This window comes from Podarcis tiliguerta, assembly GCF_965153285.1.
Source record: "Podarcis tiliguerta genome assembly, chromosome: 4".
Classification (NCBI taxonomy): Eukaryota; Metazoa; Chordata; class Lepidosauria; order Squamata; family Lacertidae; genus Podarcis; species Podarcis tiliguerta.
This window is the reverse complement of record NC_139537.1, coordinates 65,339,669-65,354,451: the sequence shown is the minus strand read 5'-3', so window position 1 is coordinate 65,354,451 and position 14,783 is coordinate 65,339,669. Positions and strand designations below refer to the sequence as shown.

At 38.4% G+C, this 14,783-nt stretch overlaps 2 protein-coding genes across 8 annotated transcripts in view; one reads left to right on the top strand and one right to left on the bottom strand.

The window, feature by feature from the left end:
* Positions 1-14,783, bottom strand: part of ARHGAP6 (Rho GTPase activating protein 6) — a 180,179-nt gene that overhangs the window by 49,572 nt on the left and 115,824 nt on the right. For 2 of the 7 annotated variants that reach the window (XM_083437445.1, XM_083437446.1), the window contains exon 1: positions 1,048-1,691. The exons of the other annotated variants lie outside the window; for them this stretch is intronic. The gene's annotated coding sequence lies outside the window, so the exon portion shown is untranslated. Of the gene's footprint in view, positions 1-1,047; positions 1,692-14,783 lie in introns of those variants that run through there. 7 annotated transcript variants of the gene reach the window in all.
* On the top strand, positions 8,459-14,298 carry AMELX (amelogenin X-linked). The gene is made up of 6 exons (XM_083437507.1): positions 8,459-8,530; positions 10,224-10,294; positions 11,649-11,687; positions 12,637-12,681; positions 13,087-13,506; positions 14,128-14,298. Exons 2-6 carry the CDS (start codon positions 10,232-10,234, stop codon positions 14,131-14,133), a joined length of 573 nt encoding a protein of 190 aa, XP_083293633.1. The 5' UTR covers positions 8,459-8,530; positions 10,224-10,231; the 3' UTR covers positions 14,134-14,298.

Sequence of the window (14,783 nt, the reverse complement as noted above, 5' to 3'; positions counted from 1 at the left end):
GCTTTTAGTTGGGACTATGCTCTGCAACAAGTTATAAATTTGAAGATTCGGCTCATGGATGGCGATTGGGGGGCTCACACTAATCTCCAAAGATCTGGAGACTAGGAGGTAGCTGCTGCCATCAACTAGCAAGCACTTGCAGTACATACAGGCTCAGGCACAGCCCAAGTTATTAGATAACAAATCTCAAAGAGATTTAAAATTAAGTTGGGAAATACTTCTGTTTCTCGGAGCAGTAAAACCTTTTCTCTTCTTTATGAGTGAAACCAAAGGCATGCCAATTCTCCTTAACATTTAGCATGGGTGCTAGGAGCCAGAAAACAGAGCAGTCAAATCACAGGTCATTAACTGACCATCCATTTTAGTTTGCTTTATAAAATTTGGAGCAAAACCACTGAGTATATGCTTCTATAGCCAGGGTAGTTATCATGGTGCCCTCTGGATGTTGTTGGCTACAATTACCTATCATCCCTGACCATTGGGCCAAGTTGTCTGTGGCTGCTGCTTGTTAGATTCCAACACAATCTGGAGGGCACCATGTTGCCTTCGACTGGTTGCGCTAACTGCATTTAAACATTGTCTACGTAATACTTCCCTCCACACAGTTTTCAGTAACTAGCATTACAGAGCTTGTATGTCCACTTATAAACATGATAAAAAGTGATCAGAGACTTCAAACAATTTTCAGCCAAGCCAACTTAAGTCTAGTCATATAATTGACTTTAATTACACAACACCACTGCTGATTGAAGGGGTTTTGCCCCTCTCAGGCTTGTTAGCAGTACATGCAAAGTCATGAAAACAGACAAAATAAAAGGTATTTGAGAACTTGCTGCTTGTTGACTTCTTAGCCTGCTAAGTGGCAGGTGGAGCTGTTTCCCTTACCAAGCAAGAAATATGTTGTGAATGGTGAAAAGTTGTTTGGGTAAGGTTGGTTTTTTTTCCTGCCAAGTTAGCTATAGCAAGTAAAAATTAAAACAGAGCAAGTTACTATTCAAAAGTACTACAATACAGTTGTGCTCCACAATCACATAACTATTTTCTTACCCATTAACCCAAATCTGCTTTTCCACAGTCGTCCTTTGTTAACTTCATGAAACCAAACTTGATGAAGATTAATCCATTGTAGAACTCCTATTCGAAGAAAGTCACATTTCTTTCCTGGAGACGTGTATATATCAGGTATCTTAGAGACAGCCCAAACTGTAACTCCTACAATCACTTTAGTTGCCACAGGTTTCTACCATCATAAATCTTAAGACTCAAAAGAAATGAAAATGAATCTCTTAACTGGAATTCCGAGTAAGTTCAACAAGTTTAGCATTGCCAAATTCTAGAGAAGTCTGCATGTTGGAAAAAGGTACACACAATCTATAACTGCTTCTTATTCCATAATGTTGTTTTGAAGCGGTGCAAGGAGTGGTTGGTTATCTTTCCCCTCCTTCCAAAGAAAATCCTCTTCCACATGGCTCTTCAAATGCAGAACTGCACTGTAACTGTGCAAACATTCCTTATTAGGAACGCTCCAAAGAATGCTGTACACATCTGGTAAAATCCCTTTGAGTATGGTAAAGACATCTAATGTTCTCTCTCATCTAGGACGGTCAGTCCTTGATTTTAAATCTTTAGTGCAATTTCTCTGACCCTAACAAACAAGAAGTTCCAACACCAACGGCAAACCTATTGGAAACGCAAGCCACACGTATGCTAAACTGTGATAAATGCTTTTTGAAAAATAAAACTTGCTTTTTACAATAAACCAATAACATTTTACTGCTAAAATGGGTTGAGGGGGAAATACTATGAACCAATCCATCCCTGACTAATTTTGTATGGGGGTGGGTATGGGTTTTTAACTGAATATTAAAATAACGTTCAGCATTTCTTGTATCTGTATCTCAAATAAATCTATATCTCAATAAATCTATATCGAGATATGACCCTTTTGATAGATGTGAGCATACCTTTTATTACGTCCTTCCCCCATTTTATGTTCCTCTGTTCTCAATAAAGCTATTTTTTAATGACTGTAGCCTTTCAAAGAACTTGCTATATATTGTATAATGCAATATAACCTTATTAGAAACAGGGGGAAAACCAAGACTTGTTGTTTTGTGAAAATGCCTTATGCATCAAGCATAGACTGTTGCACTACATTACACGTAGGGCTATCTTAGAAGGCTGAAACCTTCAATTAGTATGGAATATGGCCACTACTTAAGCACAAATCAAAGTGTTGTTTTTGACCTACAATGTCATGAACAGAGTCTGGAGCATCTTAAAGACCACCTACACCTAGATGAAGCGACCTCTATATTTAGATTCCTTGTTGCAGAGGTTGCAGTCCCCACCTCTGGAGATAAGGTGTATGTGCCATAAAAATTGGGCATTTTCTTTGGTGGCAGCCAAAAATTTGAACAGTCCAACTTCTTTCAACAGGCACCTATGTTAAGCTGTTAAATGCCAATTAAATACCTCCCTGTTTGCTTTTGAGAAGCATTTAGTTTCACTGGTTGCTGTATCCCTTTGTCCCTGCTATTTGCTTTGCTGTGATTTTACTTTTGATTAAAATAAGTAGAACTAGAGAAATTGTTAACCGGATAATCAATGATTTGCAAAAGATAATTGTCAACTTAGAAAGCCCAATGGTTATGTTGTGTTTTATTCATGCATGCCTGCATGCATTTTAGGCACATGCATCTCATCTTCCTACCCTTTTTACCAAAGATAACCATCTCGAAGACGGTCAACATGATCAAAACTCATAACTGACACACTAAAAATAATTGCACAAATTAATTACGAGCAAGTTACTGTGTCAGCTGCCCAGCTATAGTGAGATGCCTTTAAATTTCTATTTAAATTACAGAAATTCTTTAAAAATGTGTTTATATTAATACAAACTAGCACATCATTTCATTTTGCAAATTTGTGTGGTTTTCCTATTAACCCTTTCCCTACATAGAAAACTGCAACCTCCAAAGCCACAGTTTTGGCCTACATTCCCCACTTCTCCCTTACCCTTTTCCAACAAAGCTGCTCCACTCCATACACACCATGAAAGGGTTTCTAACAACTGTCATAGCTACAAGGAAACACTGTGTTCAACTGCATCTCTCTGAATACCAGATATCATGGACAAAACGCTACTTGTTTGAATTTACTATGGCCATAAAATATGGAGAAGATTAATGCATTCGCCTTCACTTAAGCTTTGCAAAGATATTTGGATCGCCAGTGTGGAAAACAGAGTGCTGGATTTGATTAAGACAAGTGATTTACTCAAGACAACAAATCTGAGATTGGATCAGAGCCTCCTGCAAATAAATGTCCCTGTCCAAAAATTACACCACTTTGACCCAGTATTTCCTGCAGTGACACAGTATGTCACACTCAGAAGTGCTCCTTTTTGTCCTATCCCCAAGTTCCCATTTGCCACAGACTTAAGGAAAAGAAGAAAAATGTATATGATTATCTCACACTTTCAGGACTATAGTCTCTTCCTCTTAACCATGCAAGTCAAAACCCCATTTTTTCCTAGGTTCAGAACTGGTACTAAGAAGAGCTTTCTCCTTCAACCTTCTCCCACACAGGGTCCCCAGTCCTAACGTCTTCGATATTCTTCCAGCTCTGCCTCCAAGCAGGAGATCAAAGGTGCAAAATTTAAAATGGGAAGCTGCGGCTTTAAGGACTTAGTGAACAGGCTCCAATATCTATCGTGCCTTCACCAATCATCCTTCCTTCACTACGCAATAGCACTGGTTATCTGCACATGGCTCATTGCTAAGCTATTAGGGCAGGCAGCACGACAAGAATCATCCTGTTAAGAGCAGCATTCTCTGCTCAGCCCAATTTATCTCCAAGTGCTACTTTCTAAGGCTCCCTGACCTGCCTGTCCTCTCTGCCTTCCCATGGTTGTTACTAGATCATTGAAGCAGTCCTCAGCTTGGTTCCCATCCTTTCTTCCCATCTCTTGCTGTGCCATATCCCTTCCTCCCCTCCCCCCCCCCGAGCTGAAGCACATTTTCCTATCAACAATAATCTTTTATTGATTTTCCTATCAGCAATAATCTTTCCTCTCTTGTTCTTCCTGGCTGATCCCAAATTTCTGTTTTCTTTCCTCTCCATTCCTGAAATCCACTACTCATTGCAAAACCCAACTCGACTCTCTTTTCTCCTCTCTTTCTGCCCTGGCTGTTGAGTTTCTATCTTTTCTTTTGTGGGACCCCCATTGTGTGTAAGGGTGTGTGGGTGTAGCTAGAAAGTTACACAAGTCTGGCCCAAGCAACATTCTTGTAGTCTGGGGTAGGACTCGACTGCTTTTCAATCTTGGCTCACTTTCTTCCTGGGTAGCGGATTATGAAGAGGCAGCCTCTACAACTATAACACCAGATTCAACCAGTTTTCCAACCATGAGCTGATGAGAGAGAAACTGCTAATCTGATGGAAGTAGTAATCTTCAATTCTTTTCATGAAGGTGTAAAAAAATATCTAGAAACAGTTAAGCTGCATTGAGGCTGCAGTGGAACCAGGCCCTACTAAAGCAAAAGACTTGCTTCTAGAAGACAAAGATTGGACTGGGCTAAGCTTGGTACAGTAATTGTTCGTGATCTCTTGCTGCTGTCTGCAAAGCACTGTTCTAAAAATGCACCTGTATATATGTACAAACAGTCACACAACAAAGAAGATAGCAAACTGCCAATTAATCTGACATACACACGCCTGGGTTCTGTACTGGTGGTGACTGACCAGGGGTGAGTGGTGGTGGATAGGTCAATGAAGATGTCGACCCAGTGTGTGGCAGCTGTGAAAAAGGCAAATTCCTTGGTAGGGATCATTAGGAAAGGAATTGAAAATAAAAATGCCACAATCACCATGCCGTTATACAAATACTGTGTACCATTCTGGTTGCCAAACCTCAGAAAGGATACTGCAAAGTTGGAAAAGATGCAGAAAAAAGGATTGGGATTCTAGACTGCAAAAAAGAAATGGCTTTCAAAGCGCATCAGTTTGTAGCTACAATAACCAAAGCAGCAACTGCTGAACCAATGTCAATTTGGCTTAAACAACTTTTCTTACTGGTAACCCATTCAAATTCATGAGCTTCTTTTTTTTAATTAATAAAGTTTTATTGAGATGTAGGCTAGGGCTGGGCAATGTATTGATACATTGTCCAAAATCAGTTTGAAGTCCACATCGTGGTAATGATTTCAAAATATTCAGCATGGTGATATATCGCAAATCACAATGTGTGTGTGCGCGCGCACGCTATATGTCTTCTATGTCTTCAAAATATAATAAATACTTACTGGGCAGTTGAAACTTAGGGAGAAAAGACTCCAAGCAGCTGTTCCTCATCAGAAAAAGACAGCTGTAAGGGCTCCTGGAAACTGTTACCCTTACATATTGTTTTTAAATATGCCTTCCTATTTTTAGGAATCAGTGGCTTCGATCCCAACTTTTTGTTCTACTCACGGGGGGAAGGGGGGAACCTTCCACAAGCAAAACTCACCTTTCATGAACCAAAGCTCCTTCTGTTCACAAAGTGAAAAGTTAGGCTGAAAGCCAATGAAACAATAGTTTGCTCCCAGAGATGAAAGCTGGTGCCAATGTGAACACTAACCATATTGACCCAGAATTCTGCATGGACAGCAGCAACATACTTTCTGCTCCATCCTGGGATTTGGTGCAAAAGTTCTAGGTATCCTTGCAGTTAAATTTACCCTATATTGCTATTGCTAAGCTTTTCTGGAAGACATCACAACAGCTCAGTTATAGTACTTTTGATATTAACTGTTGCAAATCATTTCATAATAATTTCACAATAATGGATGCTTTAGTTGAGATTCCTGCATTGCAGGGGGTTGTGCTAGATGGATCCTTTCCAATTCTACAGTTATATGATTCTATTATTCATTATCTTGAAGAAACAAATGGGTTCCCACTAAATATTTGTATCTTTTGGGGTGACTTACTATGAATACACAAGATTTATTTCTTTTCTTTTTTAAAAAAAAAAACTTTTTCTCTCTCTTCTATTAATACAAGAGGGTTTTTTTGCTGATTGGACAGACAAACAATTTTCACTCTGTTTTTACCATAGCTATTAATCTTCTGCCGTAAATGCTATTCACACACATCATTCTCGCTTAGTCAAGGAAGTTTTCCCGACATCTAATTACCAAATTCTTTTAACTCCTAGAAATTATAAGCTAAACAGATAATTTGGCTACTGTTGCTAGCTGTACTGGTACTTGTTTTAAAGTGGGGCGGGGACTAAACACTGGCATATAGCTTTCGTTATTTCTGTGAAAAGAAAACCAAAATGTATAGCTCTACCATTTATTGTAAACAAGTAAACATATGGATGTTGGCAGCTCCCCAAAAAGCAGCACAATCCCGCAATACACAGTTCATAACCAGTTTTCTGATTCCGTGTGTGTGTGCACGTGCGCGCAAGGACTATAGGTGAAATGTAAAGTTATAAAATGTTAGATATGTGTAATACAATGCATCTATTCTCCTCCCTTTCCTTAACAGTTTGTTTGTGTGTGGTAGTTTACACCAGGACACAAGTTAAAGCCTAAAGATAGATCACAAACGCCTCTCTATTTGCAGCAAACTGGAATACAGTGGTACCTCAGGTTAAGTACTTAATTCGTTCCGGAGGTCTGTACTTAACCTGAAACTGTTCTTAACTTCAAGCACCACTTTAGCTAATGGGGCCTCCTGCTGCCGCTGTGCCGACGGAGCACGATTTCTGTTCTCACCCTGAAGCAAAGTTCTTAACCTGAAGCACTATTTCTGGGTTAGCGGAGTCTGTAACCTGAAGCGTATGTAACCTGAGGTACCACTGTATACCTATTACAGTCGTACCTTGGTTGTCAAACGCCCTGGAACTCGGACGTTTTGGCTCCCGAACGCCACAACAAGTGATTGTTCCAGTTTGCAAACGTTCTTTTGGAACCCAAACATCTGACGGGGCTTCCGCAGCTTCTGATCAGAATCCGCGATTTGGTTTTTGAACATTTTGGAAGTTGAACGGACTTCCAGAATGGATTCTGTTTGACTTCCAAGGTACGACTGTATTTGAAGTCCGCCCAGATCTTTATGGGAACAGCTAAGCCCAAACTCTATCAAAATTAGGAAAGTTCCTTTATCATTATCAATTCCCACTAGATTCTGATATATGTGAAGGCTTCTTTTCCCCACCTCAGAATCTTCAAAAACCCCAAACTGCACTGTTCTCCTGTACCACAGGCATAAGCCCCATCATACGTTGCTACAATATTCAACCAAGAGAAGCAGAAATATGGGGAGAGAACAAAAGTGTCCAGAATGAAGGAAATTGAAAGAAGACAATGGGAAATGGGAAGATTGGGGTTCGGAGAGCCCTGCAGAAGTGCAGAGAGAAAATAGCCACGGTGCACTATGAGTTGGAGAGATAAAAGAGGGAGCCACAGGGACATAGGAAAGATAAAATAGCCAAGTAATGGATGGCGTGGAGAAAGAAGACTGCACACTATGGAGTCTAGAGAAGAAAAAGAGGGCTAAACAAACAGGGAGGTTAAAAAGCAAAACACTGTTCAAATGCTTTTCTATATGTTGATGTTCCAACAGTGCAAGAGAGAAAAAGGAGAACAGTGGGGTATGACTGAGGGAGACCTTCTTCCAATACATCCCCAGAATGCTTCTAAATTCCTATTTCCGTGGCCCTCCAGATTTTTTGGCCTACAACTCCCATGATCCCTAGCTAGCAGGACCAGTGGTCAGGGATGATGGGAATTGTAGGCTCACAACATCTGGAGGGCCGAGGTTCAGGAAGCCTGTAATTTAAACTGTTTTTAATATTGATTTTTATACTGTGTTAACCTACCCTAGGACCTGATGCTGAAGGATGGGTAATAAATGGAGATAATAATACTAATAATAATAATATGTGAGGAAGGCTATGCCAGCCCTGAAGCTGGTATAGTTAATTCCCCCCCCCCCCATAGAAACTATTTGGAAGCGGGGTGTGACATGACATGACAACACTGGGAAAAGCCACCTCACCTGGTTTTTGTCCTGGCTGGCACAAGCAGTGTCAGGGATTGGATATGTAGGTTCCTCTTGCATCCACCATAACAGAACTCTATCTATTTTAAAATGAACTGTATGGGAATTTGTACAAAAGGATCAAATTATAACTGAAGTCAAGCAGAACTGCAGATTAGAAACTGAACCCAACACAAGAACCATAGAGAATTAGAAGTTGCAAAAGAATATGTTTTACCAAGCCATGCAAAACATAATAAAAGACTGCACACTCTAATCATAATACTCAGTTCCGGGCATGATTTGATGTCTGAAAACACATGATGCAGCAGGTTTTTTATGGGTTTTTTTTTTTTAAAAAAAAGCTAAATGTTCATTGGCTGTCAGAGGTGCGAAAACAGTTTAAATATGAGCTGAAGTTAAGTTAAGTCCTTAAACTACCAAGACTACTGGAGCAACACACACAGCAAGATTCAAGGAGTACTTCCAAGAGGTAAACTTCTTCATTATGTCAACAGCTTATTTATCGTTTCTCTTTATCCACTGAGATTTTTAAGACACAGAATAGAAGCTTCATTCATAATAACATGCATATTGCTTATGTGAAAGCTTTTTTGGGGTGCAGTTTCTGCATTGTCCTCCCCTTCTCCCCAAAAAAGGACGGGGTGGAGATTTAAGTGGGCAGAGTATGCAAGTTCTACATTTCCCCTTAGTGTCCTTATATTCAAAAACTTTGAAATAAAGACTTTAATGGTGAACATTCAAGATCTTCTGTGCATTATCTTATTTCCTGTAATGCCAGCATTCATCTTTAGAACTTAATTAAAAGTTGCTCTGCTGCAGCCTTGCTCTCAGATTTTTTTATTCTTTTCATTAACAATCAGACCTGTTAACTGATTGTTTGTCTTTAATTAGCTATTGGGCTATTAAGCTGTCAATTAACTGATGAATTAAATCATGTACAGAAGATGCCTTTTTGAGAGATTTGAATTGGTGGAAACTCTTAAGTAAGAAAGCAGTTTGACAATCTGGTCGGCTAGCACTTGTATTATGGGAAAAGCTATCTTTCACTCACTTTCCACTGGGGAATATGAAATATTTATTTAATGTTAAGGCTTATTGGTATTATATAAAAACACATTTGATAGATGCACTGCTTTTTTATTTAAATGGAGCCATGTCAGCTTTATGTGCCTATAATGCGAAAAATGTCATTTTTAGGTTCTTTTTTCACCAAATGTGGGACAGAGGAGGACATATTTGCTTTTTCCATCTTCATTGATTAAATGAACTATAAGTTTTAATCTATTAAAACTGTTAATTTATAACATCAAATAATTAAAACATCCATACTACTACATTATTTTCCCACCGTATTGTATAATTGAAAAAAAAAATAGCTCTGTCAATGTACACCTAAGGCTATGCACTAAATTATCAAATATCAAATTGTGGACCAGTTTGCATGTCTCATTAAACCCATGGTTTAGTATGCACTATGGTTTAAAGTGAACTACCAAAAATCTCTGATATGTTCTACTCCCTTCTAATCCTTCACCATACCGAGAAGGAAAAGAACAAGACGCTAGCTTTGCATTAAGTGCAAACAAATCCTGGCTTCCTTGCTGTGATTTATTTGGAGGAAACAAACCTTAAGTGCTGGTTAGCATACAGCCAGCATGGTTTGCTTCTTTCCTGGTGCAACAAAGGATTAGCAGGAAGAAGAAAGAATCGGGAACTTCTTAGCAGTCTGTGCATGCTTCCTTGACATGCAAAAATAATCTCTATAATGTTAAACCAAGGTCAAGATGGCCAAAGCTACAGATTAATAACATGCTGCAAATTTTAGGATGCGGAAGATGATGGGTAAATTTATGCTTTTCACATTGGAGGTTAAAATCCATGCAGACATTGCTTCCAACTTAAGCACATTTAGCTGTATTAGTTTCAGTGGAGAGAACTGATGTGCCTACGTTTTCCTCTCTAGTGTAAAATAGACTTTGACTGCATTCCTCCCAAAGCCATTAACATCCAACAGAGACAGTACAGCTCACCTTACATTTTAAAAGTTGTTTTAACAAAGAACAAATGAGACATAACAACATTAATTATATATGGTTGTATACTTTGGCTTGACCTATAAACGGTGTGTGTGGAAACATTCTCTTGTATGTTGTATATTGCAGGACTTGCCATGAGGAAAATGGAGGGCTGGACTATTGTTATGTGCCTCTTAAGCACTACATTTGCTATTCCAGTAAGTGCTAATTGCTAATTTCAAGTAACTTAATTCTTCACTAATTGAAATCAGAGTTAAAAGACAGGTGAAGATTTACAGCAGAGTTTCCCAAACTTGGGCCTCCAGCTGTTTTTGGACTATAATTCCCATCATCCTGCTGGTCCTGCTTGCTAGGGATGATGGGAGTTGTACTACAAAACCAGCTGGAAACCCAAGTTTGGGAAACCCTGATTTACCACATACCTCTGAAGAAAACTAAGCATTAACATATATTACCACAGGCTTCCTCAACCTTGGCCCTCCAGATGTTTTTGGCCTACAACTCCCATGATCCCTAGTTAGCAGGACCAGTGGTCAGGGATGATGGGAATTGTAGTCTCAAAACATCTGGAGGGCCAAGGTTGAGGAAGCCTGTATTACCATAACCTATTGATGAGTTTTCTCAAATTAAAACCATTTTTTTTTTTACAACAGTAGTAGTAGTAGTTGTTGTTAAAATGATTTATATGCTACCCTGTTACAAAACACCAAGGCAGTGTACACCGACGTAAAAATATTTAAAAGCAATACAGATAATATTATTAATATTATTATGACAAGGATAATGTAGTATACCAAGTACTGTAGTTACTCAGTACAGCTGCAACCTTAAAAAAATTGTTTTGAAAAGGTCTGAAATGATAGGTGGTGGGGAAAGGAACATAGGTATACCAGCCCTAGCAAATACTGTATTCATTTTCTCTTTCTATATTCAAAAGTGTTTTATGGACACAATAGGAGGCAGCAGCATATGCATGGAGAAGATTTTAGCAAATGTGTAAAGTATGCATGTATATATGTCAGGAAAGATATATACCCAAGACTTAACAGTTAGCAAACAGGTGAAGATGAGAGTCTTTTTGCACTTCTACTGCATGAGAATCTTGCTCGGTAAAGGAAAACATGTAGCATTTTATACTAGATGATTGAAGCTATCTAGATAGTGTGTTAAAACATGCCTTCAGGAAATAGCTCAGACCTATTCACTTATTGTGAAGTAACAGTGCAAGTTTACCAGTGTGAAAACAAACCAAAAAGGGGATTACAGGCAATTCTGGCCTCCTAATAAGTGTTTATGTCAATTATATGCTACTGAAAAAACATGTATTTCTGCTTGTTCATAAATTTACATTTTCAAGTGTACATTTAAATCTTCTTAGATGTACACTTGAAAAAAGTAGTATGTCAACTGGCCTATGTCAAACTATGAACTATGCAAGTATCTCAACCTAACCCTTCATCCAAAGTCGTAGCTAAAACATTTACTGGGAAGAATTAATGAAGTTATCTCCAAATGCAAATGTGTGATTTATTTTTTTAAACTTTTCCACAGTTGCCACAACATCCTGGCTATATCAATTTCAGTTACGAGGTACAACCTTTTAAAAGTTTTTCATTCATGTTCTTTGTGTGTAAATTAAAAACAAAGTAGATCACTTCAGGACCTGTATCACTAGATATGACAGCATGCGCAAAACATATTCACTATTATTCAGCAGGGGGAAAGTGAATTTGTTAGTTAGTCTTTGTCAGGTGATGCGATTAAATACAAAATATGCTGCTTTCACTCTGCTAAATTAAGGTGACTAAACCTATACTGATATACTAGAAGAGAAATTAAATGTGATGGAAACAGAATTTGTAATACAACTGTATTGTTCCTACAGACAAGTGCACCACTAATCGAAATGATCAATAAAACCAAATACTTAACAACATACAATCTAATTTTTACTTGCATTCAACGGGAAAACCCCCAAAGCAAGTAAAGCCCAGTCTTACTTGAAATGGAAATATGCAATCAAGTCAAAACGGAACCTAACATTAGGGATCAAAGGAGAATGCATCTGGGGATACTGACTTTACATAATTCATTGGATATTTAATGTGTGGTGTGATTTCATAGCACAGAAGTTTATTTATTTAAGAAAGACATAGGAAAGGTGCCTGCACGAGATCTTCCAAATGAACAAAACATTATTATCATGGCCTGTTAACTTGGAACACTAAGTGCAGGATTCACCTAAGCAGCCATGTCAGTGGAAGCCCTGTACAAGGACTTCTGCTTGTGCAATGGGGCTCCCTCCCTTTGCATGTTACTGCCCCCCATCACCAAAATTGGTTCTAGGGGCTAGGAGGACCCCCAGAACAAGGAACAGAAAGGGCCTGTTTGTTCCGACAAGCGGCAATGCTTGCCCAGATCAAACAACTGGAAGAGCACGAGATTGAATTCTATCCTTTCTCAACAATTTAAATGAAATAATCCTTGTGAAATGTTTGTTTGCTATTTAGAAATGTTTCTCTTTATTTGTATCTTCAAGGTGATGACACCTTTAAAGTGGTACCAGAAACTAATGGGACCCCAGGTATGGCATCTATAACATATGCAACCTATGAACTGATTTCTCAAGCCGAGATTTCAGAAGGTCAGGTGTGTCCAGATTATTTAAAACAGGCTTTACTGGAAGTGATACAGAGCAGCCAACATGGCAACAGCTGGCATGGCCAACAGTAAGAAAGTAGTAGTAAGTCCAGCAACATCTGAAGGACTAAAAAAGTCTTGTGGAAAGCTGCAGCATAGTTCACAATCACTGCCCTTCAAAATTCTGAGTAACTGCCTTCACATTATTTGTCCCAATAGAGTGTTTCTAAAAATATTTTGTTGCCCATAGATATCTTTAATCAGCTGCCACTTTGACCTTTTCACTTCTTTTAAGTAATCAATATTATATAAATCTTCTAATAAAACAAAAAAATATTTGTTTCTGTAGTATCCACATTATGCCATTGAGCCCATGGGAGGATGGATGCACCACCATGGCGGGCCAGTGATGCACCAAGCTCATTATCCAATGCACCTCCATCAAATGCAGCCACAACAGCAGCCGTTTCCACATCCAAACCCACAAATGCCGCAACCTGGTCATGGTCATGGCCCGTACGGGCCGATGACTGGGCAAAACACAATCATGCCACAGTATCAACCAAGTCATGTGGGACCAGTTCATCACCCGCTTCAACCACATGGAGGAGAGCACCCAATGCACCAACTGCCACCAAGCGGTCCAAACCAGCCAATGCACCCTCAGCAACCAGGGAATCCAAACCAGCCGATGTACCCAAGGCCTCCAATACCAGATACACCCCTTGAATCATGGCCACCAGCTGACAAGACCAAGCAAGAAGAAGTGGTAAGAAATCATTGCAATAGCATTACATTTCATAAATACATCAACCAAAAAGGTATCATTTAAAAAATATTTATATTTATTTTAATAATCAGAATTTAAAAAAAAGAAGAAGTGAGATGGTCCAGGAAAAGCCATATTGGCTGTTTCACATCTTTCAAATTAAGCTGACGTGCAATAATCTCATATGAACCATTACGAAAAACAAAAATATTAAAGTAGTACTATTTGCCATATCAACTCAAATAGTCCTTCCCACTCCTAGGCAAATATCACTTAATACATATTTCAGATGAAAATGACTCACCTTCAAGCCACAATATCTTTGAAATTGCATGAAATTGCAGCTCGTTTCCAAGACTTTGCCTCTGTATAAACATGTAAACAAAGTCACAGTACTTTCCAACCATTCATGCCAGTTTGTAACTAAAAGCCCTATGCCTCTTAACTAAAAAAAATCAAATATATAATAAGATTGTTTTATTGTTAAAATAGTATTTATTTGGGTGGTAAAGTTTTTGTTGTTTTATTTCATTGAATGAAACAAGCAATCTCAATAACCATGGTAATATTTCTGTTCAGATACTGGTTTTAATTTTAGTTCTTTTCTCCCTTCTCTTTCAGGATTAAAGGGGCCAGGAAACCAGAATAATGAAGAGTATTTTAGGCACCTTCACTTGCTTTCAAAAATCCATCGTTCTACTGCAGTGATATTAATCCAAATTCTTAGAGAATACTGTAGCTAGAAAGCAAACAAACACAAAGTAGTAAATAATAAAACCTGTTTTAAATCAATACTAATAGAATTCTGACTTTTTCTTTAAAAAGTACTTCAGTCAATCGAGCCATTAAAAGGAGATTAAAACAGCATCTCCTATTGAACAGTAAAAATATCACAGATCATTCATTTGCATGTCTTTATTTAAAATATGCACACACAAAGAACCAGTCCCATAGATGAGTCACACTGAGGCTCAATCCTCCATGTGATAGTTCTTCTAAGCTTGCCTTCAGTTTCAAAAGATTAATTACAAGCTCCGAAATGAAGCACTAACACAATCTACCACTTCAAGAACTAAATAGTTACAATATGGACGTGCTGTATGCTGTGTGCCAAACATAAAACATAGTTTTAACATGAATTAAAAAGTGCAACTAAAGAGACCCCTCAAACGAAAACAAAATCAAGGAAAAAAACCTCAAGAGTCATGATACATAAACAACATTACTAAATCAAAATGCAGTCACATCGACACACACATATCAACGAACCACAACAA

Excerpts from the sequence above, each read along its gene's own strand:
- AMELX (XM_083437507.1), top strand. The coding sequence starts at position 10,232 with ATGAGGAAAATGGAGGGCTGGACTATTGTTATGTGCCTCTTAAGCACT. Across the intron at positions 10,295-11,648 it reads GCACTACATTTGCTATTCCA|TTGCCACAACATCCTGGCTA; the intron begins GTAAGTGCTAAT and ends ACTTTTCCACAG. Across the intron at positions 11,688-12,636 it reads ATATCAATTTCAGTTACGAG|GTGATGACACCTTTAAAGTG; the intron begins GTACAACCTTTT and ends TGTATCTTCAAG.